This window comes from Cuculus canorus, chromosome 3 (assembly GCF_017976375.1).
Source record: "Cuculus canorus isolate bCucCan1 chromosome 3, bCucCan1.pri, whole genome shotgun sequence".
In the NCBI taxonomy this organism is placed as follows: Eukaryota; Metazoa; Chordata; class Aves; order Cuculiformes; family Cuculidae; genus Cuculus; species Cuculus canorus.
This window is the reverse complement of record NC_071403.1, coordinates 31,500,630-31,516,654: the sequence shown is the minus strand read 5'-3', so window position 1 is coordinate 31,516,654 and position 16,025 is coordinate 31,500,630. Positions and strand designations below refer to the sequence as shown.

The following is a 16,025-nucleotide window of genomic DNA, read 5'->3' as shown; positions in this document are numbered from 1 at the left end:
CTTCAGTTTCTGCCTTCACATTTTTCGTCCTGATATACTCCCTTCTCTTATTTTTTCTTCTACTTTCCCCCAAGTCACTTGACTTCTCCCCAATGCGTTTTCCTTCATTCCCTTTAGCTCCCACAAAATTCCTTTCTTCTAGTTAATTTAAAACCCAAGAACTTGAATCAAACTTCTACAAATTTTCTTTTGGGTCCTTGATATATCAATGTTTCCAGGTCTTCAAACATCTAGGAGAACAATTTCTAACTTTTGACAAGGCTCTAAAAACAGCCTAGGCACTGCCATAAGTAAAAGATGCAGACTGTTTATACATAAATACAAGCAGTGAACATCTGATTTTACAAACATACGCTGTGTGCATTCGAAAGTCAGACATGATGTATCTACACCAAAAAATCAAGATATTTCACTAAGTGGTAAGTAGAACAGATTTAAAGCAATGCTAAGCAGACACTGGGGGCCTGCTCAGGCAAGCCAGATGTATCAAAAGGACTACTAGTCGCAAACATGTTCAGACTAGGTCAGAGCTCAGACCTCCAGTTTCGGTTAATTCTGAAACAGATATGCCCTTTAGAAAGATTGTTCTTTGAGATGTTACTGACATGTATATTCAGAATATAACTACATCTACACTGTAACTTGGGATTATTTTTAATGCTAGCAGTATCAAGAACAACATGCCTTCTATTGATAAGAAGGCTATTCTTATCATTTGGCTATTTAAGCTATCATTTGGCTATTTTCCTCTCAACCAAAAATTCCCAAATTCTATATGGAAAAATTGCAAGGTTGTGTTCTGAAAGTAAATACAAACACTAAGTCTCAAAAAAACCCAGTCACAAGTGAATAATGCATCTCTATTTTGCTCAACTACCCCTGAACTTTCCTTGCTATGATGTCACCTCAGGGACAAACAAGATAGATACAAAAACAACGTGGAAATTAGCAATAGGTGTGCCTCGAAGGAAAAAGAATTAGTGTAACTGCTCATTTTTTTAAAGACCATTTCTTTTTAGAAAAGATAACAGAGAAGTAGTAAACTACTTGTGGACAACTAAAACAAATACAAATTAAAATATTAAACCAATTACACAAACCTCTAGTCAGTCCTATTTCTCAGCTACAAATCTTTTCAACAGCATGCAAATAACTGAAAAAGTGATAAGATAGATTTCCTGAAATTATTTCAGGAATTGCAAAGGATTACATCATAAGTAACACCCCAGAAAAGACAAATAAAAACCGGAGTGAAAACTATAACTGAGACTATAACTGACACCACTGAAATGAGAAAGCATAAATAGTAGAAAGGAAACATAATTTGCAAAAATAAGTTGACAAATAGGCCAACTAACTGTACTCTGAGTCATCCTACAGATGAGCAAATAGTAATTCCTCTATAAACACAATCACAGGTATAGTCCATTACTTATGGCAGCTCCAGCGATAAAAAAGAATATAGTATTCTATTTATACAGGCTGTTGGTGAAGAACTTCATACACATGTTAAATAGCACAGCTTAAAAGAATATTAGAGGCTGATTAAAAATCTATATCCTTACCCTTTTTATTCTTCATAGTCTTTGCATCTTCTGCCTAATATTGAAAATATTAACATTATCTATTTGAGGCAGGGTATCTTTAAGCAAGCAGAAAAATGACAGCCTAATTCTAACCATAAAACCCTCCTAAAATACTAGCCTAAATAAATATATATATTTAGGATCTTCATCTTCCTAATCTGAATCTTGCATAAGCATTTTCATTCTAAAAAAAAACCAAAACCAAACCCTACAGTCCTACCTAGCATTGGCATTCCTTCCTTACCCCTTCCATGGCATTCTTTCCCATTCTAGAATTACCATTAAATTGCTCATAAGGTCTCTTAAGATCTAGTTCTCCCAGATTTGGAGATCAATGACTTAGTCCTGAAACTAATGACTAGAGTGGAAAGATTTCCTTAGGAGCAGGCAGTAAAAATGTACCTGAACTCGATTCGCTGTCTCTCATGTGTGAGGAGACCAGAGATAAAAGTTCTGGAAAAAAAAATTAATTCCAAATTTTCTCTCAGTATCCCCTAACTCTTTACAAAAACAGGTACCTTCTTGGAAGGGCAGGGTATAATACTTGCTTTGGAAAACACCGTAAAAAACTCTGCCTGTGCAAGTTTCACACCACTTGATTGTGTCTATATTAAATTAGTGGTCTCAACAGCTACTTGAACTGAGGCAGAAATAGAAAAAGATTACTTAGGAGTGGCTAAATTTCCTGTTTCCATGTCTTTATGAGAATGCCAGAAGTTGTGAATATACATAATGAGAAAAGACAAATCCTGAAAGAAGTCTGGAGAATCTGCAGCAGTATCAGCTAAACCATACAACAAACTAATATTCACACCATGTCATTAATTTCAAAAATTCATCTACAGCAAAACAGAACGGGTGTTCCCTTCAGGAAAGAAATCTCTCTCTTCTACAGGAATCCTATTCTTCAATGAGAAAAGGAATTAATATTTTGGGTGCAGATGTGAAAGTAGCTTTAGCAATCAGACAGAAGTCATTTCCAGTATTCACTTGTCCCTTGTTTTTATCATTCCCTATTGAAGTTTTCCAGAACTCTAAAAGCACAGAAAAGAGAAACTAGTCTTATGGAAACAATTGATGAACACCTCTCAAGGATTCAGTCAAAGAGGCATTTAATAAGGATAGCAATAGTGATAGAAAACAGGGCATAGTATATCTTCTTCACAGCACCTTCTAATCCTTTTATAACTATAGAATCACTTATTAAAAAAAGTGTAGAGCAGGCCACTTGGGAATCAACTGTTTGCCACCAAGCTTTTCCTCGCTGAAGGCACCTACATTTCTCAGGAGTCCTGGAATGACATCTAAGCTTTCAGAATACTGAGAAATTGGAGGAGGAGAAGAAAAAAAAATAAATTCATTTTTTCTCACCAGGGAAGCTGTTGCTCTTCATCAGCAAAACTGCCATCACTGTTGACACTTCTGCTGAAATATATAAATGCACAAAACAATTCAGAAGTTTCATTTCTACAGCAATCACAATAGACATGGCAAGGCACAATGGCTGGATGAAGATGTAAACAAAACTTAGCTTCCTTATGATTGTCAGAAATTACTCCTTGCTTTCCTGAGGCAACATGTCAATAAATTCAATCTGCTTCAATTAATATACCTATTCTATTGTAACTAGATGGCTCTCTGAAAAACAAAATTGCAAACAAAATAACAAAGAATCTTCCCCTCAAAAAGTCCTTTTCTCTTTTTTCCCCCTCAGTATTTTTATAAAGCAATAGTGATTGCATTAGCGCTGTTCATTCCTTCCATCAGTCCTTGAGACAACAAAAGAATTTGAGATGGAAAGTGAGCAAGTCTCTTGCTGGAATAAAATACTTCACTTCTTTTCTCTTTGAAATAAATGAAATAGCACTAACAGCAGGAATCTGCCATGCTATTTTGGTATACGCTAGTTTCATTATTAACAGAAACTGAGCTTTACTATAAAAGTTATTTTGGTACACATATATGAATTGTTGGGAGAGTGGAGTAAAAAGTCTCATGCACCTTCTCCCGTATGAAGTGTACTAGTTCTGTAATCCTCTTGCTTAGTTCCTGCCACGGTTTTACACTGCTGGGATATAGGACTGAGGCTGACACAACTGCTTCACACAGAGAATGATGGGACTCCAGGTAATAAATTTTTCACATTCCTTTAAGCCCTCATCCTATTAATCCTGAATATAATGTACTTTGAATAGAAAATACCTTTTAACTTCATACAAGATGCTTTAAGTATTTATGACGCAGAAGTAGATGCAATCTAATCATAGCAATCATGCAGTAGCTGTAAACATTTTCTATTAAGAATCCCAAAACTCTGTTAGTGCGACAACCCCGCTACGGTACTAGAACGTTTGGTATACAACTCCTATCAAGTCCAAACTCAACAAACTATACTGAACAACAGGTTTGTGATACCTTTCAACCACCTTGTCAGATGAAGAATGACATCTCTGAACTCAGAAAATTATATAGATCAAGGTCTGCCTGACTCGACTCGTGTATTGATATGTAAATACTTAACCAATGTGTTTATTGGCTTAAGTCCTAGCAATATGTCAGAATGTATGAAAGCAGCTATTACCTAGAGTCGCTCCATCATACTACACCATCAGCTGATAAAGATGAGGGCCCACTGTCCCTCATTTTGTATTATTCTTGTGCATATTGCAATATTGCAGGTATGTCTGCTATATGAAGCCATATGAGCACCTAAACGCTGTTAATGATTCTTGGTGGAAGGTTATAAAGCAGTATAGGCAGCATCTGTGGGGCAGCATTGGCAATAATCATCTCTGTCTCGGGGACAAGAGAGAGCATGCACAGCCCACGGGAGAAGATAAAGATTCACCATTCAAAAAACACAGATCTTGTGTTCCATATGAAAGGAGGAAGGATATCACGTTACTTTTCTCTTTTGGAGAAAACTAGTCAGAACAAGATTGGAAAAACATTTTTCTGTATTATCTTAAGGCCACTAATTTGAGATCTAATTTAAGTGATACATGACATTCAATTATATCTAGTATTAAACATGGATGTGATGAGCTACATGCATTAACATTCCACCTTTTATGGTTAGAATCATTAGTATCTTAGCTAGTACGTTAAGAGTCAGAAATGTAAGTAACACATCATAAAGCAATTAAGCTGGCAGAGCTTACACAAAATGAACCTTGACAACCTATTCTTCAAATATGCATAATGATATTTGAAGAAAATAAAATTGAATATATGTAGTTTTCACCTTTCAACTTTTTATATTTTCTAAAACTCCTCTTACACAAAGAAACCAAACTGTAAGTTCTATAAGATCTCATGTTGCAACAAGCAATCTTTTCAACAATAGGGTTTTTTTGCCCGTTCCTAGGAACATTTCAATAGAGAAGTCTGTCATTCTCAAAAAATTATCAAAGTTGTCAAGGTAAATCATGACATTCTGTGGCTAAGGCTACCAGAAAACTCAATGGTACACAAGACCATATGAATAGGTGATTGTGAAAAGCACCAGTACCAAACACCAGAAATCAAAAATCTGCAGAGCTCTCAAGCTTATAAAGGAAAATTATACAATTTTGAACAGATATCAAGGATGCATAACGAGTTAAGTGTTCCATCGTACCTGCAAGTTTTAAAGTTATGACGCAGCAGGAAGGTCATTCTTACAAATTTGTAAAAGTATCAACTGACCCGTTCTTATTGGAGACATTCTGATACCATTAACTGCCCATTTCAAATGCAACACTGAAGTACTTCATACCCCACTTTTACTAAATAAAAGTAAAATTACAGCAACTTATGTAGTATGCTAATCCATATGGTCTTTACCTAAAAGATCTTTTGCGTCACTGAGTTTAATGGGAGAAAATGATTTTGCACCGAAGCATTCTCCTTAGTGCTTTACTTTCCTTCACTCACAATTTTTTCATTACTGGGCTTATTTTCTTGGTTGCTCTCCCTCTATACTCATGAAACTTTCCATTGCTCACACAAGCCTCTAGTCTTTCTGAACCTATCTTTTTTTTTAATCCTACTTTCAGTTTATTGTAGAATAAGAGTGCTACAATAGTTCTGCGATATACCAGAGCTATCAGAGTAGACAGCTCTGCTGTAACAGCCTCAATGGACAACATTCTCTAAACTATTTAGTACTATCATTAAGTTAGTAAACAAAAGGCCTTTCATTTTATAACATGAGGAATATACTACACATTGTCAGATCTGTCAATGTCATTAGCAGAAAAACAGTTGTTCATCCAACTATTAATGCAGCAACTCTACTGAACAGAGAACCACAAACTATTCCTTCCCGTGCAAGAATTCAGACCAGAATCAAAAGAAAAAAGAACAAAAGACTTGATTGTGAATTACAGAATGGATGTAATAATCTTGATTCAGTAAAAATAGAGTCCATGCACTAAAGTCTCATTAATATCTTACATCCATTTGGTCATCAAAAAAACTGAACTAAAAAAAAATGCAAGGCAGTAAAAAGATTCTGCCTTGATCGCCAGAGTTTAAGCCTGTTTTTTGTGTATGATCACACATTTCCCTAATACCAGAATTGAAACAGAGCTTGTATCTTTATGCTTCTGTTCTTTTACGCTCTGCTAAGAGAAGAATGTATAGCACCTTGAAACAACAGGCTTGAACTGTGAGAGCAAGGACACTGAATTTAAACCTCAGTATTCCATTAGGCAATTATTAGAAAACTTAGTTTTGAAATGTTAACAATGAAACAAAATTAAGGATATTTCATATCAAGCAACTTCCTACCAACAGTTTTTAGACAAGTTAATCTTTTGACTGTAGGAACTTCCTAAAAACAGAAGCGTAAAGATTTTTTATTCCTAAGGCGGCACACATTACTGTACTTGAGCAACACCAACCTTTCTCCTCTCAGTTGAAATAAAGATTTTCCTTCTGTCCATTTTAGGAAGTCTTCTCTCTCCAATCTGCTGATATGTTTTTTACAATTTAATTGTCTACCTACATCATTAGATGGTGCATATGACCTTCGTTCTGCTAAGCAGTTAGTATTACTTCTGCAAAGATTACTCATCATAGCTGGTTCTTCAGAATCAGGCTTCTCTTCATCTGAAATAGCCAAAGAGACTACATTTGTAGATGTATTCTTACACAATAAATACACATGACAGAGCTTAAAATTAATTTCTGGTTGTCATGTTACATTATCAAAAATTGCTTTTATCAATTTAAAAGGTGAGGAATCTTAAGACTACAGCAAAGTAGTCAAAGTCTTCTTATGAATATCATCTCTTAAAGCCTTTCGGGTTTATGTTTTACCATTTTGATTTTTTATCCTTTTTTTAATTCTCCTTTTACAGACAGGTGGCTCATACATTGTGAAAGAATTGATTATACTTCAGGATCTGAATATTATTAAGGAACTCAAGCAAAAGGTAGCTGTTAATCTTGCACCTAGGTATGTACACATTGTAAGAAATTGCACAGAAAACTTAATTAAACATCTGCATGATCCCGAAAGGGGAGAAGAGACAAACTCAGGCTGAAACTTAGGTTCTCAACTTCTGCAATTAGGAACATCAACTTATTAGGGATTACACTACCTATAGGGGTACATGATGTAAATGTATTTTACAGAATATGTACATAATAATGCAGTAAAGTTTAGTACTTTTTGTATAAGACTTACTTTCCAAAAAACTAAAAGGTGAGATATTTGGTTTATCATGCAAAGTAAGAATCCCAGGCAATGTAAGCATTGTCATTATTACAAATGAGTCTTCATTAAATACAGAGTTCCGGGACGTTTTATTATGAGCCACAGCGCAGGAAACCAAGATGTCAAATCACTTCCCATTTGCAAGAAAATTACTTTTAAATCCCACATTTAGCAACACTTATTAAGTCTCCGCTAACAAAACTGTTAACAACAAATACATTCAATGTTAATTTTACCCATTGAAAAATAACGTTTCAGCAAAAATCCCATTATTTAGAAACCTATGGTGAAAAAAAGCTACCTCAGTAACTTTCAACTCACTTTTAGAAGTGAAAGCCAGTATCGTTTTGGGAAAACACATTTTCAAAAGTGCCTTAAAGCCATTTAAATATTTTTAAAATTTATTCTGAAAGGACATGTAAGTCCTTCAAAATAATGAAATAATTCATATCTTTAATAATATTAAAATGCACCATGCATTTATTTTCCTAGGAAATAACACGTATCAAAACATTCTTACTCTGATCAAGAGGAACCATTTTAGCAGCATGGAAATATCCCTTGGAAGTTTTTCTAAATAAGCACGCCTGAGCACTGCTGACTTTTCTAACCCCTGCATTGTCGGCAGGAGGCTTCGGAAGGAAAATGGAAGAATATCCATCTTTTGCAGTAGTAAGCAGCATTGGGTTCTGTGACAAAGACAAAGAAGACATTCTAATAGAAGCACAGATCATCTCAGTTTCATGTAAACAAAATTTTTTAAAAAGAATAACTTATGGAATGATTTATACAAAAGATTAAGCTCAGAATAGAAAAGATAAAATTTATATTGGTTTGCTTGTTAAGAAACTTTCATCATCATATCCAGAATCTAATGATACCATTTCACTAAACAAACCAGATATCTACACCATTATCACTACAGAAATCTGTTTAAATACATTGTCTTATTGAAATTATGAAAGTATAACATTTCTTGGAATTCCACCCCACCCACTCCCATTCCTAAAGAATGCCACATTTAGATCACTGTCTTAAAAGAAACAATATATACACCAAGCACACTTAGCCATTTTAGCACACTCTCTTCACTTAGGGACTAAGCAAATGATCATGACTTAATCTTATATTTGAAGATTAAACATATAAAACCTGAAAGAGACAATACACTTATAAATTGAAAACAACTCAAAATTTTCACAGAAGGAGAAAAAAAGGAGTTCTTACCAGTACCCCTATCTGACTTTTAAAGAAACTCCAGTCATTGCATTTCATGGATGCATAAAAGCACAATTAACCAGTTACTTTCAAGTTCTCCATCACAGACCACAGAATGTTTGAGGTTGGAAGGAATCTCTGGACGTCACCTTGCTCAACCCGCCCCTGCTCAAGAAGAGCCACCTACAGGCAGTTTCCCAGGACGATGTCCAGACAGCTTTTGAGATCTGCAAGGATGAAGACTCCATAGCCTCTCTGGAAAACCTGTGCCAGGACTTCATCAGCCTCACGGTCTTAAAAGTGTTTCTCGAAGTTCAGACAGAACCTCCTGTGGTTTAGTCTGTTCACACTTTAGCGGTAAGGAAACTTCCCTGAGTAGTTCTTCTAAATAAGCTTACCTGAGCACTGTTGACTTTTCTAACCGCTGCATCGTTGGTAGGAAGCCTTGGAAGGAAAATGGAAGAATCTTCATCTTTTGCAGAAGCAACTATTGTTCGTTTCTGTGACAAAGACAAAGACAACTTTTTAATAAAAGCACAGATAATTTCAGTGTCGTATAAACAATTTAAAAAAAAAATGGAAAACTGAATGATTTATACAAAAGATTAAGCTCAGAATAGAATAGATAAAAGTTACATTGGTTTGCTCATTAAGAAACTATCATTTCCATAACCAGAATCTATTGATACTATTCCACTGGACAAGCCATGTATCTATAACATTATGACTACAGAAAGCCATTTAAAAGCAAATATTCAGAGGTGCAGAAAACAAAAACTAGCCTAAGTAGAGCAACCAAAAGTCAGAATTATTTATTGCTCTCATAGATACTCATCTAACATCATTTGCGATATGCTTATCTGTAAAAATAAAAAAAAACGTTGTGCCGAAGAATTGCACTTACGATTCTAGAGGCACATCTATTCTTAATGGTTTGGTTTTGAGCACTAAAGTAGTATTTCCATAACACTTCAAATGTGTTCATATCATATTTACTGCTTCCTATCCCACCAAGACAAATCATGCAGACTCAGAAACATGCAAGTTCTAGTTTAATTTATGTCAATATATTGCATCTCTGGGGAGGAGAGCAACTCCCTAAAACTCTGGCACAAAATACTTGCTGTGTCCTACATAAACGCACTGCCCTATAAGATCAGGGCTCTCTAACAATTTCCTCACAATAAACCATGCATTAGGTCTTCAGACCTCTGCTCCCCCTGGTATTAGCTGAATATATCCAAGAGGTGAGGCCCACTCCCTACAACCACCACAACCCATACAAGCTCTATACTTAGTGTTCCAAAGCACAAAAGGCAGGTTTTGCACTGATCTTAACAGCAGTTTTCTCTAAGGGTTTTTCCACTCTCACACACAAGATAAGTAAAAATTCAACACCAGTATTTAAATCCAATGGTAGATATATTTAATATAAGTATAGTCAGCACCTTTTAATTTGATCTCTATCAAATAATCTTATAAAAATTACCGAAGTATAACATTTCTTGGAATTCCACCCCACCCACTCCCATTCCTAAAGAACGCCACATTTAGATCACTGTCTTAAAGAAACAATATATACACCAAGCACACTTAGCCGTTTTAGCACACTCTCTTCACTTAGGGACTAAGCAAATGATCATGGCTTAATCTTATATTTGAAGATTAAACATATAAAACCTGAAAGAGACAATACACTTATAAATTGAAAACAACTCAAAATTTTCACAAGAGGGAGAAAAAAAAAGGAGTTCTTACCAGTACCCCTATCTGACTTTTAAAGAAACTCCAGTCATTGCATTTCATGGATGCGTAAGTCAAAGAGGAAGCACAATTAACCAGTTACTTTCAAGTTCTTCATCACAGACCACAGAATGTTTGAGGTTGGAAGGAATCTCTGGACATCACCTTGCTCAACCCGCCCCTGCTCAAGAAGAGCCACCTACAGGCAGTTTCCCAGGACGATGTCCAGACAGCTTTTGAGATCTGCAAGGATGAAGACTCCATAGCCTCTCTGGAAAACCTGTGCCAGGACTTCATCAGCCTCACGGTCTTAAAAGTGTTTCCTGAAGTTCAGACAGAACCTCCTGTGGTTTAGTCTGTGCCCACTTTAGAAGCAAGGAAATTTCTCTGAGAAGTTCTTCTAAATAAGCTTACCCGAGCACTGCTGACTTTTCTAACCTCTGCATCATTGGTAGGAAGCTTTGGAAGGGAAATGGTAGAATCTTCATCTTTTGCAGAAGCAACTATTGTTCGTTTCTGTGACAAAAATAAAGACAAGTTTTTTAATAAAAGCACAGATTATTTGATTTTCACACCCCTGGTCTTGTTACTGAAAAGAGCCTAACCTCATCCTCTTTGCATCCTCCCTTCAGGTACTTACACACATGGACAAAATCTCCCAAGACTTCTTCAGGCTACATGGTCCCAGCTCTCTCAGCCTCGATTGGGTCTCCTCATTGCACTCTCTCCAGTTGTTCCATGTCTCTCTTATTTTGGGGGACCCCAGAATTTGGCCCAGAACTCCAGGTACAGCCTTACCAGTGCTACCTAGAGAGGTAGGATCACTTCCCTCAACCTGCTGTCAACACTTCTGCTAATGCAGCCCAGGATACCATTAACCACCTTCTTAGCAGCAAGGGCACACTGCTGGCTCATGCTGATGCTTTTGACATTTTTCTGTTCTAGTAATCTTACACAAGAAACCAGAATCAAGTACACATCTTCTGAGTCTTGTTAATGTTACTTAGAACTATAATGCAATACTACAATATGTAAATAGTTTAAATTATTTTCAGGTTTCTCTTGGAGAAAAAAATGACAAAACCAACTTTGTAAGTCTTGGATTATCAATACAACTGGCTACCATTTCTCCCTAACGTATTTAAACCATATCTTTTCCTAACACTACTGATACACATACTTTTATGTCGGTATTGCATGAGTTATTTCCAGAGTACTCACATGAGCCAGTGGGCTAAGACGAACACCAGTCACTGGTCTCAATTCAGCCAAATCAGAACTGGGTGCATGAAGCCTAGCATAAAGAAATTAAACATACCATGAATAAAGCAGACCTCATGACTTACTCATGTGGTCATTCAAACATGTTTCAGCATCCTTTCTGGCATGCCTGACACCTAACGTTACAAAAACAGCTCATAGCTCCTCCCTACAGTCATTACAGAATCGGCATATACGGAGAGCTAAAAATGACTGGGAAAATGGATGTAAAAAGCTCAATATACCTTTTCTCCCCCCTCTTTTGTTTCAAGAGACAGATCTATTGAGCTCTGTGAATTATGCTATGTAACAGAATTCCACAAAGAAATAATTCTGTAGTAGTATAAATTTTGTTTAAAAATGATCATTTCAAACTTCAAGACCTACAATTTTATATTTTGCAAGACCTAAGAAAGCTCTGAAAAAGATCTCACATAGAATTTATGCAGAAACAAGAGCTTTCACAGCTCCTCAGGAAACGTTGATGACTACCTCAATTAAAAGCATACATTGTCTTAAGGAAAAGGTGCATTACAGACCATTTTCCCATATTATTCTCCACATACAAAACTGGTGTAATGACTGCCTCTGTAGCTCTAATCCACAGGAACTTCCTGGACATGTAGATTAACACCAACAGTAAGGATCATTAGAAGAAGGCAAAGGATGTGATTAGGAATACAGATTAACACAGGGGAAAAAAAATCACCGGAAACATAATTACAGAATCAAGTCTCTTGCTGCTAAAAGATATTTGAACAAATCTTAAAGCCACAGTGCCTAAAAAATGTAGGGAATGTATTTTGGGAAGCTTGTGAGGATATAGATCCAACGGGCAACTTCCTAGTAAGTTAAAGAGGTATTATTACGAGTAATAGTAGCACAGTTATCAGTAATTGATGAGCAGCAGCAAGGAAGAACTTGCTCCTCAACCCACCCCCAAGCACATGCAAACGAAGGTAACACTAACATAAGACCAATTACCACTCCAATTTTTCAGTCAGTGTTTTGTCCCACTGCAACTTCTAGCAAACACAGTGGGCAGAGAAAGACTAGCTTTATCATCTCTTGAGCTCCCCAAAATCAATCACTATCCTGGTGCAGTTCTCTGTAGAGACGACCCTTGTCATTTTAGAGCAAATTCATCATAAGCCTCAAAACTCCTCTTCTGCTTTTCAAACTCAGCTAAAAAGAAAAATATGTTCCTGCACTGTCTTTGACCCAAAACATCTTCTATTCTCTCACACAGTCAATGACAATGAACCAACAGTAGATTAGACTCCGCCGCTGTTTATTTCTAAACTATGGAGCAAAAATCCTATTTCTCTAATTTCTTGAGTCACTTTCTCCTGATCTGCATTTTTACATTTCCAACTGCCTCTTTTATACATTCTTTCAGAGCCTCTACATTCTGGCAAAGTTTCTTTAATTAATACACAACCCAATGTTTTCTGCAGAACTACACAAGATAAAACTGGATGCTAAGGAGAATGCACCACACTCTTTCACAAAAAGATGGATAATTACAAAACACAGGAATAGATCAGCATCCTGAGGCTTTTGGGGTTTTCAATCTTTCTGATTACCATTAATACATTACTTTGCTTGACTGTGACACAATTTGGCTCTCTGTGCTCCCTACTCCTCCCACTATTACACCAGTACGCAAGAGAGATAAACGAGGAATTCCACTGCATTAGTCTGTTTGAGCCATTCCTCACTGAACAGGGAAGGCAGACGACCATTCCTTACTCTCCCAGCTACTAAGAGTCAATATTTCGACCTTAAGTGGAAGGTCTTCTGTGTAGGCCATATGTCTGATAAAGGTATTATCCAGCATACATGGAAAAAAATAGATGTAAATAAATACTAAAGCATAATCAACGTGATTCCACACATCAGAAACGTGAATTAATTCACATTTCTTCTTTTCTTGCCTATGTATTTCCATGTACTTTGCTAAATTTTAAAATAATCTTCTCAAGCAATCTAATATCTTACATTTAATTTCTGAAGACATAGTTTTCTTTAGTTCTTAAAATCTCCAGGCTCTGCACTGAAACGTGTATTTTATGGGATTTACGTATATGTTCGTCATAGTAAACTAAGAAGCAACCTGAGAGATAGGATATGCTTCTGTGGAACAGCACCATCTCTGATAAAATCAGCTTACATTTCTTTTAATTCTACTGTCAATTGCAAATTTTCTATCCTATAAGTACCTTCATTTGCTAGAGCTGAGACCAAACTTCCATTATGAAAATGTTTTGTTGAAGCTTTCACTTCTTACCTACTTAACTGGCAAAGGTACTTTTCTGCTGTAAACTGAATCAGTAAGTCCTACCATTTGGGCACGGTTAGTCACTCTTCCAATTCATTAAAAACAAAGCTTTAATGATTAACATTGCAAAGGGAATCTGTGACGTGATTTGCATGCTTGACTGCGCTCCCTGCTGTGCTGCTGGTTGCTTTAGCGGGGAGCAGGGGGAGCAGGTCCCCCAATCACAGCAGAGGACAGATAAAGGCAATGTGGCAGTGTCAACGGGGACAGCATAACTGATACGTAGCAGATCTTGCCCCCCACTGCCGTCACCACTTCCCAGGTACCTTTCAAGTTGCACAGATAAAGAGCTCCTCCCTGGCTCTCTACTGGAAAGCAGAAGAGCATTACACCAGTACCTAAGAAGCCATGGCTGGGCTCTTGTCATTCTCCCTTAACTGTTTACTCCAGAGGTCTGTGTCTTTGCTGTACAGGAAGAATTGACAGCAGTAAATAGTGGTACAGGATCAGAGAACCCTGGATTAATCCTAGCTATCTCCAGAAGCGAGACAGCAGCACCCTTGCAGCACTTATCCTGGATCAATCAGCACAAGAGAGAAGCATGGCTGACTATGCAAGACCTGGTACCAGGCTGACTCTGCCACCCCACATCCCATTACAAAACCAGTGCAATTTGTCAGCACACAGAGTGGGTACATTTGCAGTCACTAAGTATACTGAGGAGAAACCCTGTACTCAAGCCACGAACATTCTGAATCCAGATGACACCTGAATTCCAATTCTATCTTCTCAAGCAGACCCCTAGAACAGCTAGCACACAAATACATGTTTAGGAAGAGCGAACTCTTAGTTACTAGACTAGATATAACAGTAAACATCACCAACAAATCAATCACAACTGATATGCTTTCCGCTTGGTGAAAATTTGAAGCAGAGGAATTGCTATCAAACAGAAATGAGAACAAAATTAGGAGAATGGTTGGACTCAATGATCCAAGAGGTCTTTTCCAAGCTGGTGATTCTATGATTCTGTGACAAACAGAGCCTACAGCTTTCAGAGAAGTGTGATTTTTTGTATGCCATTTAACATACACATCCAAGAGGGCTTCCCTGCATCACAGAATCATGGAAGGGTTTGGGTTGGAAAGAACCTTAAAGATCATCCACTCCCAGCCCCTCTGTCAAGGTCAGGGACACCTCCCACTAGATCAGGCTGCCCAAGGCATTTCCTAAGCCTGTGAAATACAAGTAAATAGCAACAAATTCATAGTGTCATAGAATGTTTGAGTTGGAAGGGATCTTTAAGGTTATGGAATCATAGAATGGTTTGGGTTCAAAGGGACCATAAAGCCCATCCAGTTCCAATTCCCTGCCATGGGCAGGGACACCTCCCACTGACCAGGCTGCTCCAAGCCCCATCCAACCTGTCCTTGAACACCTTCAGGGATGGGGCAGCCACAGCTTCCCTGGGCAACCTGTGCCAGCGCCTCAAAGCACTCACAGTGAAGAAATTCCTCCTCACGCCTAACCTAAATCTCCCTTTCCAATCTAAACCCTTCCACCTCGTCCCACCACTCCACGCCCTGATGATACACCCCCCTCCCCCACCCCCCTCCCCCCGAGCTCTCCTGCAGCCCCTTCGGGCGCACGAAGGCCGCCATCAGGTCTCCCCAGACCCTTCTCTAGGCTGAAACACCCCAACTCTCAGCCGGCCCCGGTCCCTCCCGCGCCTCCCGCCACGGCCGGGCCCGGCGCCCGCGGTTCCCATGGCAACGGTACACACCGCGGCCGCCGGGCCCGGGCCGCAGCCGTCCCTGCGAAGCGCGGGGTCCGGGCGGGAGCCCCGCTCATCGCGGCCGCGGGAGGCGAGGTGCGGCCGGCGCGCGGCTACCCAACCCCGGCCTCACGCGCGCGCCTGCAGGGGCTCCGGGGCCGGGGGACGCCCGCGCGGCTGCGCAGGGGACACAGCGCGCGCGTGCGCATGCGCGAGGTGGGGCGGGTGGAGAGAGGTACTGCTGAGGGGTTGGGGTGTGGTGTGGGGGTTGTCCCCGCTCCGTTACTCTTTTGTGAGACCTCATCTGGCGTGTTGTGTCTAGTTCTGGAATCCTCAGCATAAGAAGGATAGGGAGCTGTTGGAACGGGTCCAGAGGAGGGCTACAAGGAGGAGGAGCGGGCTGGAGCACCTCCCATACGAGGACAGGCTGAGAGAGTTGGGCTTGTTCAGCCTGGAGAA

General features: G+C 38.6%; 1 protein-coding gene across 11 annotated transcripts in view; it reads right to left on the bottom strand.

Annotated features, from left to right (window-relative positions):
- Positions 1-15,736, bottom strand: part of ARMC2 (armadillo repeat containing 2) — a 70,180-nt gene extending 54,444 nt beyond the window's left edge. For 4 of the 11 annotated variants that reach the window (XM_054062294.1, XM_054062296.1, XM_054062295.1 and 1 more), the window contains exons 1-7: positions 14,119-15,293; positions 11,473-11,545; positions 10,666-10,767; positions 8,907-9,008; positions 7,811-7,979; positions 6,473-6,680; positions 2,958-3,011 (exon numbers count right to left, since the gene is read on the bottom strand). In XM_054062294.1, coding sequence (XP_053918269.1) covers positions 2,958-3,011; positions 6,473-6,680; positions 7,811-7,979; positions 8,907-9,008; positions 10,666-10,767; positions 11,473-11,545; positions 14,119-14,219 — 809 coding nt within the window. In that variant the 5' untranslated portion in view covers positions 14,220-15,293. Of the gene's footprint in view, positions 1-2,957; positions 3,012-6,472; positions 6,681-7,810; positions 7,980-8,906; positions 9,009-10,665; positions 10,768-11,472; positions 11,546-13,512; positions 13,531-14,118; positions 15,308-15,575 lie in introns of those variants that run through there. The other 7 variants (XM_054062299.1, XM_054062304.1, XM_054062301.1 and 4 more) reach the window with 7 other exon arrangements.
- Between the last annotated feature and the right edge of the window lie 289 nt (positions 15,737-16,025).